At 38.2% G+C, this 18,755-nt stretch overlaps 1 protein-coding gene across 1 annotated transcript in view; it reads right to left on the bottom strand.

Moving 5' to 3' along the window:
* The window catches only part of SPTLC3 (serine palmitoyltransferase long chain base subunit 3), a 136,822-nt gene that overhangs the window by 64,608 nt on the left and 53,459 nt on the right, over positions 1–18,755 (bottom strand). The window contains exons 5-6 of the mRNA XM_059406529.1: positions 5,643–5,767; positions 3,586–3,679 (exon numbers count right to left, since the gene is read on the bottom strand). Of these exons, the coding sequence (XP_059262512.1) occupies positions 3,586–3,679; positions 5,643–5,767 (219 nt within the window). The remainder of the gene's footprint in view (positions 1–3,585; positions 3,680–5,642; positions 5,768–18,755) is intronic.

Below are 18,755 nucleotides of genomic sequence, written 5' to 3' on the forward strand. Positions count from 1 at the left end.
TTGTGTTATGTGGCGAATCTCTTCCTTTTCCACCCCCTCCCCCGGTTTCTTTTCAATAGAACATTTCTACTTTGGTGCTGCGTTCTGAAAGGCAATATTCTCATCTGAATACTATGTAAGTCATGTTGAGTCCTTCTCGGGGTATTGTATCTGGGGGATACACACTGTCCCTCTGCCCCTCATCAATGATGTCAGTTTTTACCTGCTGTCCAGATGGTGTCAGATTTCTTCCCGATGTAGTTACTATGCTTCCTTTTGGATGTATTTTCACTGGAATTGTTATCCTGAGCTGGAATCTGAAGTAGAAGATATGATACAGCTAGCTGCCTAGGGTGTTATGGGCTGGACCAGGAGAAGCCAGTTGAACAATTATGGAGCAGTTGGAACTAATGGAAAGATTCAATCCGTGACTGAACTGCATCACTTATTTGAATATTTAAAATAAGGTTGTCTTATAGTGGTCTGTTTAGAAGTTTTCCCATTATACTGTTTCTGCTAAAGTGTGTGTGTGTGTGTGTGTGTGTACAAAACTGTGGAAATAATCTTCACTGATGTGTTCCTGTGGTTGGCATCTATTCTACATATGCAAGAATAAGAGCAGTATTTTTTGGTACCTATTTGTGGGACTGGAATACAGGTGGTGATTATCCCCTTCTCTTCATATTTCAACCTCAGCCAACAGGCAAAGAATCAATTCAAACCATCCCCTGCCCCACCCCCCTCAAAAGAAGGGTTGTTAACATAGGGGGGTCAGGGCCTGACATTCCTTTGCCATGTGGGCCATAGGAAACTATCTCAAGAAGCATTAGCTAAACCCTAGTTCACTTCCTGACCTATGTCCTATAGGCTTTCAAGTTTCTTGCCTCCATGAAGACCAAGAATAGTTTGTCCTCCAAGTTTTCCCATTTTGGCTTCTTCGCCAGTGACGAGGGGTGTAAAGTAGCCGGGTGAAAGGACTCAGGGTCTGCTAAGTCGTTTTAGATTCAGAGGAGGAAGAAGTGGGAAATCAGGCATGGGTGTCCAGCTCCTGCCACAGCAATGCTGGTTAGAGAAGCTGTGTTAGTTATCTATGGCTATGTCACAAATTACCCCCAAACAACAAACACCTATTATCCACAGATTCTGTAGGTTAGGAATCTGGGAACCTTAGGTGGGTGTTCTGGCTCAAGAAAGTTGTAAGCTGCAGCCAGGATGTTGGAGCTACAGTCATCTGAAGACTTGAGGGAGGCCAGAGGATCCCCAAAGATATCCCATTCACAGGGCTGGTGGCAAGAGGCCTCAGCTCTTCTGCACAGGCTGCTTAAGTGCGCCCCCTAGTGATCCCAGAGGGAGGAACAGGCAAAAGCCGTAATGCCTCTAAAAAACTAGCCTTAAGAATGACATATCATCACTTCTACTGTGTTCTTTTGACTACATAAGCCAACCCTGAGACAATGATGGAAGGGGCTACCCAAAAGCATAAATGCCGGGAGGTGGGGAAGTCACTGGAGAACCACAACCGTAGGTCCTAGGTTGGAGAGTAGGAAATTCTTTTTTTTTTTTTTTTTTAATCTATTTATTTGACAGAGAAAGACACAGTGCGAGAGAGTGAACACAAGCAGGGGGAGTGGGAGAAGGAGAAGCAGGCTTCCTGTTCAGCAGGGAGCCCGATGTGGGGCTCGATCCCAGGACCCTGGTAGAGAGAATGGTAGAGTTTGGGCTAAATTCCATATAACAACACACAGAGAAGGTGTACAACAACTGTTCTGGGGACAGCTGACCTTCACTCTCCATACGCATATTGTCTTTTCCACCTGATTCTGTTCAAAGCTTTAACTTAACTCAAAGCTTGTATCTCTGTTTTCACTGCCACTAGACATGGTGGTGGGGGGGGGGTTACTAAATGCTTTGAGCAAATACAGTTCATCCAGAGAACAGCACAGAATGAAGCAGAACTATCCAAACACTTTTTTTTTTTTTTATCCAAACACTTTTTGTTGCTTCTTCAAGTACATATATCTTAGTTTGTATATATATTTTAGTGGCTCTACCCTAACTGGCTAGGACCTTTTTTTTAGGCTCTTCTCCAGTAGTTCAGCTTCACGCTAGAGCTTTTGCTGCTCTTAACACACTCCAGATTATTATTCTATTTGAAATACCCTTTCCCTTATCTCTGATCAGAATTCTCTTAATCCTCCAAAGTCTTTGGCAGATACTATCATTTTCATGCAATCCCCAAAGTGAATCCCCTGTGCATTCCCTCTGCATTCTTCTGGGTCTTCATAATGTTTTCTACAGTCCTCTAGTGGCACTGGCAATGAAAATGATGAGGATAATAATAACCTAAAAACAGCAGATACAAGCAACTCAGAAGTTTCCATTGCCAGGCTTCATATTAAGCAAGAAGTTTATGTGCCTTTTCCAACATATTGTGAAACAGGCATTGTAATTACCCTCATTTTTGCAACAGGTAAATTGAGATCTGAGAAGTTTAAGTAATTTGCCAAGGATCACATGCTAATAAGCTATAGACCAAGGACACAGATGCTTGGGCCAAAGCCTATATGTTTTTCTTTTCAATACCAAAGATATTGTATGATAACAATTATATTTTAGGAAAACTTATTTACAAGGAAAGTGACAGAGTTTAAATGTAGAATTCAATGAATTTTAATAAGAATGTACACATCAATCCAATCAAAATAACAAACATTTCTATCATCCCAGAAAGTTCCTTTATTCCTCTTCTCTCCAAGTTCCTCCCCCAAAATCAGGGGAAAACATCGTTATGATTTCTATCACCATAGATCAGTTTTACCTAAAAGTTTCTTTTATTTACTACAAATAAACTCATATAGTATATACCGTTTTATGGCAGTTTATTTCATTAAAAATAATTTTTCTTGAGAATCATCCATGGTGTGTGTATCAGTAATGTATTTCTTTTTTTATCAGAGGGTCATATTTTATTACATAAATACCGCACAGATCTTTTCCATTCTCCTGCTGATAGAAATTTGGGTTGTTTCCAGTCTTGGCTATAATGACTAAAGCTTCTATGGACATTCTTGTACAAGCCTTTGGGTGGACATACACTGGAAATTCCAAGATGAGGAATTTATGGGTCATAGTATAGGGACATATCTGCTTCTCCTACTAGATTGTAAGCATGTGCTGGGTGGGGAGAGTGAAAGCAGGCATTATTTTAAGGAAGAACATAACTTTTTTACCTGACTGTAGCATAGAACTTAAGTCTTAAAACTTTCCAAAGGCAGAATTATAGAAAAGGAAGAGTTATAACACTTCTGATCATCGAACGTCAGTCTCCTACGAGATCAGTCATGTCTACAGAGGCTACATTGCAAGGCCACTAATAACAGTGACATTAATGTGTTTGGGTTACACTTAGCAATCTGGGTGTTTAAAGCACTTCAACCATTTGTTTCAGGTCAGCAGAGGTTAACAAGCCAGTAGTGAATATAAACATAATTGTGTTTCATGAGGCTAAATTCCCAGTTGGAAGAGCAAGGACAAAGCCCCATCAATAATCTTTACTATCCTCTAGAAGCAAGCAGCAAATGTTGGGATAAATTGATTGATACTCACTGTTGTGTTTGAAGATCCTTATGGTTGCACCTGAGAGTCGGGCCCCAAGTACAAGAGATGCATGATTTAACTCATCACTTAAAATGAGGCATCCCTGTTCAGAAAGCAAGCACACAAAACACACAAAAAAGTAAATAAAATTAAAGAAAAACAACATGTGGGAACAGAAAGAAACTTAAAGACCTGTAACATACATCCACCAAATCCTCTTTAATTTTAAAAGGACAAGTTTCGCCTGATGTCTATGTGTATAACAGCCTGTAGACAATTAGCTGATAAAGATGGGGATTATTTTAAGGGATTACATCTTTAACCATTTGCATTTGAAAAGATCGTTCAAGACCTTGGTTAAATGCCAGTTACCATTTTCTAAAGAGTTGATCTTTGACGGGAGAGTGGATATACTTTGGGTGGGTTATGGTTTGCTGGGGTTCTTCCATGTTGTGTTGGATTATTTGAGACAGTTTTGGTGTATTCCCTCTGGAGGGCAGGGGTCCTTTCTGCAAGGCCTTTCAAGCCCTTGTTTTCCTATTCTCATTCTCTTCTGTATTGACATCCTTGTAGACAAAAGTGTCACTGCTTTCCAGCTAAAAAGTTGCATTTGGAAAAGTGTGGATGGCAACTCAGTCTGGGGTGAGTGATAAAGATCAATCGAATTTACTGCATATAAATTATAATCATGAAATTCATTTTCTTTTTTAAATTTGAATATTTCTAAATTTTAAAATTGCTCAAGTGAACCAAAAAGGCAGAGACAAATTCTGGTGGCCATTTGTGGCCACCCAGAATCTTTGAGGTCTTGCTCATATTTTGGAAAATTCACACGTGACATGTTTTAAGTTTGGGGGGCAAGAGTCAGCAATATTCTCATACCTCCATACTCTAGATGTGTGTGTGTGAGTATTTAAAATTTTTTTAGTGAGCATTTGACAGTTATTTGTAAACCTCATGATACCTCACCCCTAAATTCTTCATCATGTATTTACTAAGAACAAGGACATTCTCTGGCTAAATCACGGTACAATGATCATACCCAAGAAATCCAAAATTCATAAAGTGCTATCACCTAAGATACAGCCTGAATTCACATTTCTCCCACTGTCCTAATGGTGTCAGTGTCTTATTTTATAGATGTTTTATTTCCTTCTATTTTTCTTCAATGCAGAATCTAATCCAAGACCATATATTGCATTTAGTTGTCATAAATCAGATTTTTTTAAACCTAAATCTGGTTCTGACACTTGCTTACTTAAACTGAGCCAACCAAATTCCCACTTTTCCTCAGAAAGAATTTCCAGTACTCAAGCATGACTATATATGAGGCGTTTTCCAACTTGCCTTCATCTCTGGTCTCTTCCTCACCGACAACCTTGCATTTTAGTTCGTCCAAAGCTCAGTGCTTCATGCATGCTGCTCCCTCTTCCTTATCTTACAGTAAAAACTCAACAGGTGAGTAACAGATTCAGTCTCATGTCACGCACTTTGCACAGGCATCTCAGCCTTTCGCAAGAAGAGCTTGGAAGCAACTCTTTTGCCCTTCTCAATGGATGCGCATGGCTTTTCTGTGGTATTCATCCCATTTTATTTGGTGCATTGTTTCCCCCATTAGACTGTAAATGACATACATCTATAAGGCACAGGTCTTATTCATCTTTTTATGCCCTGTATCTTGCTTTATATGTGGACAAAGTTGTTTCTCAATAAGTGATCTGTTAAATCAATAAATGGAATGAGTGGCATGTGCAAAATGTTCAAATAAATGCCCGATAAGCATTTTCTGCATTGTAAGTGAGGACATGAGAGCCTTAAAATCTCATTGATCTTGCTGAACAATCATCAAAGATGACATTTGACCCATATCTAGGACTGTCATTCTATAAACAGAATATCATTATAAACAGATTTGTTGGACTAAGCTGCTACATTAATTTAAAAAGCTGGACATTCAGCTTTTCCTAGAAAAAGGACCTTCGCCATACTTCTAATGAAGGACTTGCTCGGAGTTGTAATTCTTAGGGGTAACACAGCAGAAGACAATTATATTGACGGATTCTCACCTTTCCGACTAATGCAGGGATATTCATTGAGTTAGTTGCAAATCCCATCCCAAAGACCATAGCTGCTTCTACATTCAGGAACTTAGCCACAAGGTTCTCCAATTCTTCATGCTTATCCAAGGTTCCTGCATGTGAAGTCATGGGATGAGTGAGTCTTCTCTTCTCAATAAGTTTGGAAACTCAAAATCCAGTGAATACCCATCTCCAAAAGACGTGTAAGAGTGTATGGAGCAGATATATTTGCCACAGCTGCCATCAAGAAACAACCCACATGTCCACATACTGTAGAATGGACAAACTAAATACCTTGTGGAGGTATTTACACAGTGGCATTAAACACTGTAGTGAAAAGGAAGAGTCTATTACACTATACAACAAAATGAAAAAAAATCTCACAAATATGTTGTTGAGTGCAAGAAGTCAGACACTTATACACTCATATAGGCTGGGTCCATTTATATTAAGTTTATAAATGGACAAACCTACCCTATAGTGTTAGCCACCAGTATGGTTAATTTTAAGTTAATTTTGTTGCGAGCACAATGAGAGCTTTGAGATTCTCTCAATGTTTTGTTTCTAGATTTGGGTGCTGGTTACACAGGTGTGTTTGCTTTGTGAAAATCTTTTGAGCTGTATAGTTAGGATTGGCATGTTTTTCTATGTAAATACTGATAAATGCAATAAAGTCTACCAAAAATACTATAATTTATCTCTCCTCTCATCCTACCTCCCTCAGGTGATTAATTAAATTATAACCCCTTCCGAGGGGTCCTGTACATAAATCCAAACAGATCCCATGATTTCTATAGATATTAGTAAATCTAGTTACAACTTAGCAAACCTTTGGAATGTGCTAGATTTCAAAGCCCACTATTTAGGTTATCTCATTTAATCTTAAAAGCGCCATAAAGCAGATATCATTACTTTACAGATTAGAGAGCTGAGGTATAAAGAGGTCACCGATGAAAACCAACAGAGATAATCTGGTCTAACTCCAAAGTTCATGTTTTTACCACTCTGCTACCTTTTATATGCTTATGCTCTGATTCCTTCTCATACATTACCTCTATGCCTTACTAAGAGTAAATGTTAATGAGCCTCATATTTTTCTTTTGGTCATCACTTTAACTTCTAAATCTGCTGTGTCCAATATAGTAGCCAATAGCTACATCTGGTTAGTGCAAGAGTTTTAAATTGCATTTAATTTTAGTTAACTTTATTTAAGCTTACAAATGGAAGCACTGTGGGGTGCCTGGGTGGCTTAAGTAGGTTAAGCCTCTGCCTTCAACTCAGGTCATGATCTCAGGGTCCTGGGATCGAGTCCCACATTGGGCTCCCTGCTCAGCAGGGACCTTGCTTCCCACTTGCCTCTCTGCCTACTTGTGATCTCTGTCTGTCAAATAAATAAATAAAATTTTTAAAAAGAAATGGAAGTACTGTAAAATATTTTCCACTGAGCACAACTTTATTATTCACGTAGGATTATATTCTACTTATTTCACTTTAAACAATGAAAATTTAGTGTCCGAATTGAGATATCCAGTAAGAGTAAAATATACATTATTTTTTGAATGCTTAGTACAACAACAACAATAAAATAATGTAAAACAGTTCATCAATATTTTTATATTGATTACTTCTTATTTTATATTAATTTTTAAATTTATTTGACAGACAGATCACAAGCAGACAGAGAGGCAGGCAGAGAGAGGAGGAAGCAGGCTCTCCGCTGAGCAGAGAGCCCGATGCGGAGCTCGATCCCAGGACCCTGGGATCATGACCTGAGCCGAAGGCAGAGGTTTTAACCCACTAAGCCACCCAGGTGCCCTATATTGATTACTTCTTTAAATGATACCATTTTGGATATTTTAGGTCAAACAAAACATATTATGAAATTAAGTTTACCTCTTTTCTTTAAATTTTTTTTAATGTGGCTACTAGAAATTTTATTTATTATTTATTATTTATTTTATTTTTTAAAAAGATCTTATTTATTTATTTATTTGACAGAAAGAAAGATCACAAGTAGGCAGAGAGGCAGGAAGAGAGAGAGAGAGAGGGAGAAGCAGGTTCCCTGCTGAGCAGAGAGTCCAATGCGGGGCTCAGTTCGAGGACCCTAAGATCATGACCTGAGCTAAATGCAGAGGCCTAACCCACTGAGCCATCCTGGTGCCCCAGCTACTAGAAATTTTACATTCCACATGTGTCTTGCATTATACTTTTATTGGGCAGTGCTGCTTTACATGATACACTTGACAGAACATAAAAATGTACAAGTGGAAAGATGTTGTAATTTGCAACCACAGAACGTAGAAGCAGATTTAACTCAGATTTAAGTTAGAGGAATATTGTTAGCATATTTGGGCCTACTATAAACTTGCTTTTTTCAGCCTAAGGATCAACATATTTTACTATACACAGTGTGATACCAGAATTTTATTAAATTGGTAAATTATCTTGCTTACTGTGCTAACATGGTGAAGAGTTAAACTTAAGAAGGCATGGATTAGTGAGTTCAGAGTTATTTTGCATTTAATATGAAAGAGGACATTTCATGGATCATCTCTGTCCTTCCTGAATGGTCACATTGTCATACAACAGATGGCTGATGGCCTCTTCTTGATCTAAAATTCATTTACCCCCAAATTGTCAGAAACCATAGTAAAACAACTATTCTAGCAGAATCAATTTTGGGGAGTAGGGAGTTAAAAATCCAAACTGTCATTTAAAACTTTATTAACAAAGATACAGAGAGAAAAGAAATACTAAAATTTAAAGATAAAACATGGGCACATAATCAATCATCAGATTTGTTTTTATCTAAGGGATACTGTATCTCAAGGGAAATGGCCCCAAAGATATGTAGTGAAAAGACCATTGGTCTGGGCATGACAGCCTCGGGTTCTGGCTTAAGCTCTTCCACACTAAAATGTTGAGTGGCCTCTGGTTACCTCTCCTCGAAATTTCCAGAGAGGTTGGGAGAGGTGCTGTTTTAGGCTTCCCTGATGTTGGGAATGATCTTTCCTCCACATAATGGTCTTCTTGTAGATCCCACTCATTATTTGATGTCCACCACATATGATGTCTTTTCTTGGATGCTGTTCTTAGTTTCCCCAGGCAAATTTGGTCATTTTCTTCTGAGATCACATAAGTTTCATCACATAATGATTATAGCACTAACTAAGTTGAACATTCATGAGGTCATCTTCTCTACTACAGAAAGAGCCATTGGGTGCCAATACTGTGTGTTGAATGTTCATCTTGGCAGCCACAGAGTACTGACACAGTATAGTACAGCACTGGTACATAGTAGGAGCTTGTTGAACTGCATGCTGTCTTTTGATGGAGAATAACCCCAGAATAGGGGATGTCACAGGGAAGAAGGTCAAGAGGACACATGATGCTAGGGCAACAAGGTGATGAGGTAATGAGCTCCACCTTGAAAACAACCATAACCGAAGAAGGCCCAGCAAGGATGGAGGGTGCCCAAACATTGCCACCTTGGTAAATTTCCCCTTTCCTTTCTAGAGAGTCAGGTGACAACTGTGTCCCGGCCCAGTAACCCAGAAATAATGAGTAGAACTTCACGGTGAGTCTCTGTGATGTCTTCCTCCACTTTCATCTTCCCCAAGTCTGCCATCCAGGAGTTTATAACAGATGCATCACTGGAAGTCCTTAGGATAATGTTGAATGTTTTGTAAGCAATGAAACAGCCAAGCAACTACTAAAAGTGGGTATATCCAAGAACATCCTGAGAAAGTGCCCTCTGTGAGTCTTCATCATTAGCCCTGGCTTGTGCAGAGGAAGAAGAGAGGAAATGCAAGTATCCATATTAGGTCTCCAGATCCCATCTTCTTGTGGATTTCCAGTGATCAAGCAGAGAGTAAACTAATATTCAAATATACCTATTCTTATAACCACATGTCTCACAGCTGAGTTACAAGTGGTTTTGCATTTAGGGGCTTACCTTCATTTGTGGAAAATAACAATTTCCACTCCCAATTCCCATTTTTATAGAATATCTCTGTTTGGTGCTCACAGATCAAACTTAATAAACAATTATAAGACAGTCTCAGAATGTCTGGATGTTTTCTACATCAGGAAGCCATGTCTCTCAAAGTTAGGCTGGGCTGTCTGGATGGGGTGTTCATTAAGGAATACTGAAAGAATGGCTCATGTGTATTAATCGAGTGCTGCTTTCCTCCTGCTCTTCACAATGAATAACTAAAATGTAAGACCTTGGGGAAACAAAGCAGTCACAAAAACTGGATGAGCTTGCTTCCTGCAAACATTCAGACCAGATCCTGATTGGGTGGAGATGTCTGAGTCATGTCAAGTTGAAGTTGGTGGTCTGAGTACTTGAGCGGTTCTAATAATTATAGTCAACATTTTGTCTTTGTTATGTAAATATAGGAAGTGTTTTTAACCCCTGAAAGTAGGGCTTACCCAAGGTACAGATAAATTCATGGTGATTTTTATTTCTTTCTCTCTGACTTTAGTGTTTTTTTAGTCTCTGTAGGTCAACCACAGTCACAAATTGGCAATGGATCTCCAAATTGCTATGTTGTGCATATATTGACACTTGTTCTCATCCTGAAGGTTTATTTGCCCAATGGGATACTGAAAGCCTGCTTTGTGAATAAAAGAATAAATACAAGTTGGATGTCTCCTCTTCCCAGCTCTCTCAATGATATCTCCATGTGCCAAACACTGGGCTTGCCGCCATCAGTCAAATCAATAAAAATCAGACACAGGAGAAAATACCAGTATTATGTTTATGGACAGTGTACTTCTGCTGGATTTTTACTGATACTGACTGGCTCATACTTTTTAGTCAGAACATAAAGACTGCTGGCTTTTAAACGGATGCTGAGTAATAGTAAAGAGTGTGGGTGTTATTAATAAGCCTATTTCACCACCACCAATTCTTCCTGTGCAGTACATATGAAGACTATTTCCCAAACTGAGTGTAGTCCCTTTTGTCCTGTTTGTAGATTGTTTCTTAGACTTGATTTAGAAGAAAGTTGGCCTTTGTCGTGACAACCTGTCAGCAGGCTCACCTGGCTGTTCCAAATGTGCCATGGATATCATCCCAATCTGAGCCGCTGCGCTTGAACTGGGGATATGGATGTGGGAAGTTAGGGGCAGACATTGACAATGCCTTTGGTCTTCCTCAAGTTGGTATCAGTGGTTATAAAGGATATACATAGGTGCTGATGTCAATGAAAGATAATCTGTATCCTCAATGTGTTTGGATGTAACAGGATTTCTTGTCTAAATGAAGTAAAAAGAGACAAACTTTGATGTACATTGATGTGCCTTGGATTTGGAAATCTGGACAATTGTTAATAAATCTAGAGGATTCTTCTTCCCAAGTTGCCATAAGGGCAGGTGCTTATCTACAATAGCAAACATGTTATGGAGGGCCAGAGAGAAAATAGTTTGGACTTTGTGGGCCAGATGGTCTCTGTTACAACTATTCCACCCTGTTATTGTAAAGTGCAAGCACCCATAGACAATACACAAAGGAATGACTTTGGGTGTGTACCAATAAAACTTTATTTGTGGATACCAAAATTTGAATTCTATGTAATTTCACAAGTTGCAAAATAGTATTTTTATTTTTTCAGCCACTTAAAAGCATAAAAACTACTTGTGACCTGCAGGCAATACAAAAGCAGGAGTCAGCTAGAATAGTCTGGTGACTCTCGATGCAGATGGTCTCTGATTTTAGCTATGAACAGTATGGGGTAGTGTCAAGAGTTCTTCAGTGGGACTCAGGAGAACTGGTCTCTACTTTTGACTTTCAACCTACCGACGGCAAGAACATTGATTGGCAGCTTATTAAAAAACCCTAGGCTTCATGTATCTCATTTTATGTTATTTGTGTGGGTGGAGAGAAGATGGTGAAAAAAGCCACATATTCTGAAATTCTATGAGTTTCAACTTTGTTCAGTCAACCCAGGTATTACCTCTCTGGCAAGTATTTTACTTACATAAAATTATTGGGATATCTTGTTGAGTTGTTACGCCTGCCTGGCTTTGTTGACTTAGAAGGCCAAATCTACACTTGCAGAAATATCTTTGCTAGTTGCAATTTGGTTGTGCTGTTATTTCTGTCATTGTCAAGAGAAGGGCAATTACCTTGTCAGAACTATAACAGGTATCAGGAAATTGCCCAAAGACTTTCAGAAACCAAGAGATACTTTCATTTTCCTACTCTCAAACAATTCCTCCGAGAATCTGTTTCCCGTTACAAATACTCTTAAAGGAAAATAAAGAGGCTTGAGAGAGATAGAATGAAATCTCATTAATCAGAATTTACAATAATTTCGTCAGAGAGGAATCGGCACTGTTTATGAAGAAGAGTTTTGCTGTTGTAAATTAAGAAGCTGAAACTCATTGATGTGGGGATGTTTACAGCTTATTTAATCAAATGCACAGTTTTAGAGCATTGGTTTGCGTAAAACTGTGTTAATTACAATTGCTTTTTTTTTTTTTAAAGAAAACAAAATCTCTACTTGGTAGCAATTTGTTAGAAGCTGCTTATTTGCATAGGAACTTGAAGGCCATAAGATGATATTTATTTGAAATTGATTTAATTTAGACAGTGTACACACTCAGGCTGGCCCCTTTTTCAATAGTTCAGACTAATGAGACATTTCCTGGATCTAGACACAAATATTTGAGAAAGAAACACAGAAAGAGCCTTGCAAATTTGAATGAGATGCTAGCAGAAAGCTTTAGGAAGATAAAGAGGGAGACGAACTATCAAGGGATTTAGGACCATGTTCTCAAGCTGAGAAATAGAAATTTCAGCAAGTTGGTACATTACAACTAGCATAAAAATCACATGTCAAACTTGAAAATGAAAAGTGATTTCCCAATATAGCCAGTCATATTGATTCCTGAGTTAATGCGTCCTCTCTGGTGTCTTTAAGATGAAAATATTTGAAGGCTACTTCTTAAAAGTTGTAACTATAATTTGAATGAATATTCTCCACCAAGCAGTTTTGAGGTGTACTTAGTCTTCAAGTTTCCCTGTTGAGCTGAATCAAGCACAAGGCTTTCCTTCTCAAAGGAAGAAGTCTCCTAGCAGAGATGAGCGTTCCTTGTGGCATTCCACGAATTTGTTTTCTTAGAAGGAACCTTTGACTACCAGTTGCTCCAGCACAAAGGATTTACAGAACATAGACTTCCAAATAATATTCTGTTACAAAGTATCTGCTCTTAACCAGGGAAAGAAAGACCAAGAAACTAAATACCCTTGTAGAATAAAAGTGGGGGTAGGCAGAAGAAAGGAAACAAAAGTTTCTGTTCAGTTTGCCAGAGTTTAACCTTTCCTGGATTTGGAAATCTAGAGCAGCAGTGTGTGGCACAATGTCCTCAGCTATCGAAACTAACTTGCTGCATTGATTTTCTGGCTTGTCTTTTACCTACTTTCCAGTTTTTATTTATAGACCTCATCCCCCGGCCACGTGTGGTACTCTACTCCACATAAAGTAAAAGACCTTTGCATTCTGGAAGAGATTTGACTAATTTGGTCAAGAAAGTCAGCCATGCTAGATAGTATCCATTGATTCCCAAAGTGTAGTCTCCAGAGCAGCAACATGGGCAATGCCTGGGAAGTCATTGGAAATGTGAGATCTTGGGTTCTACTCCAACAGGGCTAAACCAGAAACTCTGTAGGTAGGGCCAATAACCTGTATTTTTCCAAGCCTTGCAGGTGATATCTGATGTAAGCTAAAGCTTAAGAACCACTGGCATAAACTCAAGAATCCACACAGCCCATAGTGGGGTCCCTTCAGGAGACTGGGACATTTGGTCAGTCTGATTCAGTGGGCAAGTCTTGGAAATGCCAGAATGATTTTCATAAGTCTGGGCATTCATTTTAGACTCCTGTTGACTTTTAAGGAAATCATTAACTGGGGAAATGTGAGCTCATTGTGGAAAAATCAGGAGATACTACAAAATAAAATATAATCATCTTTATCAATGCAAATATTCAAGTAAAATATATGTTTAAAGATGGATTCATAGTAAACATACTCTTCTGTAACTTGTTTTATTCTCTTAACAATGTATTTTCTGTTTTCAGAATATTGAGGACTGGGAAGTCATAGAGTTTATCTCAGGCCCTAGCTGGTTAAAGCGGAGAATAAGGATTTGAATCCAAGCAAACTAATTCCAGAGCCTTTGCTCGCAACCACCCTGCTAAGAAACTGCATTGTAATTTTGCATGGTTAAATAGCATTATGTTCAACAGATCTTTGAAGTATATTTAATCAATTTCCTATTGTTGGAAACTCACTTATTTTCCCCAAATTTTACTATTATTAAGCATATTACATTGATTATTCTAGATCACACATCTTAGAACACTTATTCAAAAATTTTAAGGCAAAATTTCTTGAAACAAAATTGCTGAGTTAAATGGCTTTCTGTTGAAATATTTTTAAATTGCCTTCCAATGTACTCTATCGACAGTATGTAAGGGTATCCTTTTCTTTATTCCTTTGAAACTATGGGATATTATTATTTTTTAAAGATTTTATTTATTTATTTGAGTGAGAGAGAGAGCACCAGGAGGGGAGGGACCAAAGAAGAAGGAGAAGCAGATTCCTTCCTGAGCAGGGATCCTGATGCAGGGCTGTAACTCAGGACCCTGGGATCATCACCTGAGCCTAAGGCAGACGCTTAACCGACTAAGCCACCCAGGTGGCTCTAATGGGATATTACCTTTTTTTTTTTTTTTAACTTTTGCCAATTATGTGGAAAATGGTAACTCTGTCTTAATCAGTCTTTGACTATTAATGGGACAGAGTATTTTCCACACTTTCATTGGCTACTTATATTTCCTTTTTTCCTTAATTGCCATTTTGTGTACTGGATCTACTTTTTAATGTAAAATTTTCATTACACTATAACATACTTGTAGAAAAGAAAACGAATTTTAAGTATCGAGCCCTATGAGGTTTCAAAAAGTGAACACACACATATTACTGCATAAAAAATCCTCAAAAACGGTATAGACTGCACCCAAGAAGTCCCATCGTGCCCCCTTCTGGTCACCATCTACTTCCCCTCAAGGGTAATTACTATCCTATGCATTCTCAACAGCTATGAAATTGGTCCCAAATGGTTGACAATCTGTTCTTGGAGGAAAGACAGATAACTTACTCTATGTATAAGGCGCAGATATCCATGACCTATATTGCAGATATACTATATCTGCAATAATATACTAATATTACAGATATAGTATATCTGATATATTAAAATATCAGAAGAGAGAGTGATAAAAAAATCTTGAGAAACATTACACAATTTGGACTGCGCATGTTTTACATCTTGACTTTTCCAAAATCTTGGCCCACTTTTTTTTTTTTAAATTAACATATAATGTATTATTTGCTTCTGGGGTACAAGTCTGAATCATCAGGCTTACCCAATTCACAGCACTCACCATAGCAATACCCTCCCCAATGTCCATAACCCAGCCACCCTATCCCTACCATCACCACCCCCCCCAACACCCCACAACTCTGTTTGTTTCCTGAGATTTAGAGTCTCTTATGGTTTGTCTCCCTCCCTGGTCCCATCTTGATTCATTTTTTTTCTCCTCCCTTCCCCCCATGACCCTCTGCCCTGCCTCTCAACTTCCTCATATCAGAGAGATCATATGATAATTGTCTTTCTCTGACTGACTTAATTTGCTTAGCATAATATCCTCTAGTTCCATCCACATCGCTGCAAATTCTTAGGCCACTTCTTAAGTTGGGATGTTCCTTTTCTTCTGATTTGTAAGTCTTTCGTGTTAAGAATATTAACACTTTGTCTTATATTTTGCATAACCTTTTCTAATTTCGTTCCTTGACTTTCAACTTTGTTGCCATGGTTTTTATGTAGAGAAGTTTAAATGCTTCGTTTTGTTGGCTCTTTCCCCCATGATTTCGGGATGTGCTTTCTTTGGTTCTCTGGAGCATTAGGACACAGGAGACTACTGTCTGAATGAGGGTTGACAAGTCTGAAGGGAAAGTAGTTGTGTCTAGAGGCTGGGGTGGGAGCAAGCTGTCTTTCCTCTAGCAGGGAAGAGTGCTTGTTTTCTACAGACAAGGGTGGCCTGTGTTGCATGGAGTCAGCCTGGAAGTCATTTCAGATGGATCCCTCCCACTAAGAGGACATACTGCCAAGTAGGGTGAGTTAGGTAGGGTGAGTTCCACTGGAGGTCATTATGGGTTACAGAATCGAAGGGCGATTACAAGCGACAGGTCTAGAGCTGAGGCTGCTGTGGATGAATGTTTATATCTCTCCAAAATTGGAAACCTAATGGCCAAAATGATGGTAATAAGAGGTGGGGCCTTTGGGAAGTGATTAGGTCATAGAGGCGGAGCCTTCGTAAATAGGATTAGTGTCCTTATAAAAGAGGTTCAGACAGCTGGCACCTCCCTTCCACCACGTGAGGGTACAACCAGAAGTTTGCACCATGGAAAAGGGACCTCACCTGACCATGCTGACAACCTCCAGAACTGTGAGAAATGAACTTTGTTGTTTACAAGCCACCAGGTTGTGATATTTTGTCACAGCAGGCTGAAGGGATTTCGACAGGGAGGTTGCACTCATCAAAGGAATGACAGCCTGACAATCTTAGCAGGGCCCTAACCAAGGAAAGCATACAAGCGCATTTTGTATTTGAATTGTTGAGGTCCTTTTGCTCTGTTCATTTGTTCATTCATTCATCACTTCTGTTATCCATTCAGTTTCTATTTTACTTATGTAGTTATTTCTGGTGGTGGTGGTTCTTATTTTTTATATTTCAATCTCAAATGCATTTGCAATTTACACAAGCAGAATTTACTGAGATATAGTATGTGAGGTAGGATCTAACTTATTTCCTTCTGTGATCAGCTAGTTATCATAATACTACATATGACATAATTGGTCTTTTTCCAACTGATTTCAAAATTGTTCTCATTGTATACAAATGAGTATTCCAAGTTGTGTCTGCCTCCAGACTTCCATTTAGTCTCCACAACTTTTCTCCCCATCTATTAATGTCATTGGGATGGTGTTCAATTCACATATCCATTTGGAGAAGTACTGATAGAAATGTAACACCAGTTCATTCCCTTGTAGGATTTGTTATTTCAATTTTTTTGAATCTTCTTTTAAGTCTTTTACAAAAGTTTTATAGTTTTCTTCAAAGAGTTTCTAAATATTTTCAACAGAATTCCCTAGGTGTTTGCTAGTTTTGCTCATGTTTATTAATAATATAATTTCTCCAATATATTTTCTGATTGTTAATTACTGACTTTATGAATTTTAAAAGTTGGTCTACATGCAATAAGTCTTTATTGAGTTTTTATTGGATATTTATTATTTCTAATAAATTTTTGATTATTCAGATTTGTAAATTGGAAGAAAGTAGACCCAAACTCTTGTCGTTTCTGCCCAGCTCCCTCTTGTATTAGGAACAGATACTGAATTTTATAAGTGTTTTAGTGTCACCTATCAAGATAATCGTATGTTTTCTTCTAGGATTTTTCAATCTTATGAATTGTTTTATTATTCAGTTAACTATCCTCATAGTTCCCTCAAAGAACTACTTGATCATGGTATCTTGTTATTTGACTATACTCTTGGATTTACAGTGTTAATTCCTTACATACTTTTGTTAAGTGCTTCTTTGTCAAATTTTGTTCAGAGGTTGCCTACTCTGGTTGCCGCTCAACAAAATCACCTCTAGTGACTTATTAAAACACAGATGCCTCAGCCTGATAGAAATTTTTCTTCTCTAATTCTTAAGTTTCTGTTTTTATTTTTAATAATTCAACACTTTTGCTTACCTTTTATTCCTTACTGCATGGGTAGCTGAGTTTACAAGCTTCAATCTTTCTTCTTTAGTAAAGTAAGACTATATATTTTTCTCTGAGTACACACCTGATGGTGTTCTCAGAGTTGTTAGTTTCTGTATATGACGCAAATGTAATTTCATTTCCCTTTTGATTATAGAGTCTCTTAGGAAAGGGCTTTAAAACCTTCCAGAGATTTTTTTTTAAAAGGATTTGTTTCTATTTTATTATTTATTTTTAGCTTTATTTCACCATGATCCAAGAATGTGACCTAGGTCGATTCCACTTTTTGGGATCTAATAAACTTTTCTTGGTGGCAAAAAATATAGCAAATTTTCGTGAAAATTTACTAAGTATTTAAAAAGAAGAAGTGTACTTCTTTAAACATGCAACATGTTTAAAGGCTTATAATTTAATACATAAATATTAAATGAAAGTCAGTAGTTACTGTTGGTGTCCTTTATGTTCCATGTCCTCCTGTCCTCCACTTCCTTCCTCCTGCCTTCCCTCCTGCCTTCATTCTCTCTTCCCTCCTTCCTGCCCTCTCCCATGCCTTATTTCCCTCCCTCCCTTCCTTCTTCCTTCCCCTCCTTCTTTCCTTCTCTCCTTTCTTCCCTCATTCTTTTCTCTCTTTCTTTCCTTTCTCCTTCCTTCCTTCCTCCCCATCTCCATCCGTCCTTCCCTCCCTCTTCCTCTCTCCCTCCCTCTCCCTCCCTTCTTTCCTTTCTTACTTTTCAAGGACTGAGGGGTACTTTGTGTTCACCTAGCACTCTTTTCTGAGCCTTGTTTTTGTTTCTAATCAGCTTGTGGAATGTTAAATGGACCGACATGACTTTCAAAGCCTCTCACCATTCATTTTCCTGATTTCCGGGTGGACGGAAAGATAGGCAGCCATCTTGTCTGCACTGTGTTAATCGAGGCATAGAAAATATAGGAGTCGAATCTGTCTACATTACGGATGCTCCACATAATTTTTATTAGGTGAGTCTCTTCTTCTTCTTCTTTTTTTAAGATTTTATTTATTTATTTGACAGACAGTGATCACATGTAGGCAAAGAGGCAGGCAGAAAGGGACCCCGGTGAGTCTCTCCTTATGTTTAATAACAACTAATAACCTTAAGCTAATCTTCGGCTTTCCTTTGTGTTTGCATTCATACCACACATTTAGGTTGTTTATTTATTTATTTTTTTTAAAGTTTCAGCTTGTTCTTTACTCTTTCGCTTTATATGAAAGAACAAGCAATTATACATTTACTTTGCC

The sequence above is a fragment of the Mustela nigripes genome, chromosome 7 (assembly GCF_022355385.1).
Source record: "Mustela nigripes isolate SB6536 chromosome 7, MUSNIG.SB6536, whole genome shotgun sequence".
NCBI classification, from domain to species: Eukaryota; Metazoa; Chordata; class Mammalia; order Carnivora; family Mustelidae; genus Mustela; species Mustela nigripes.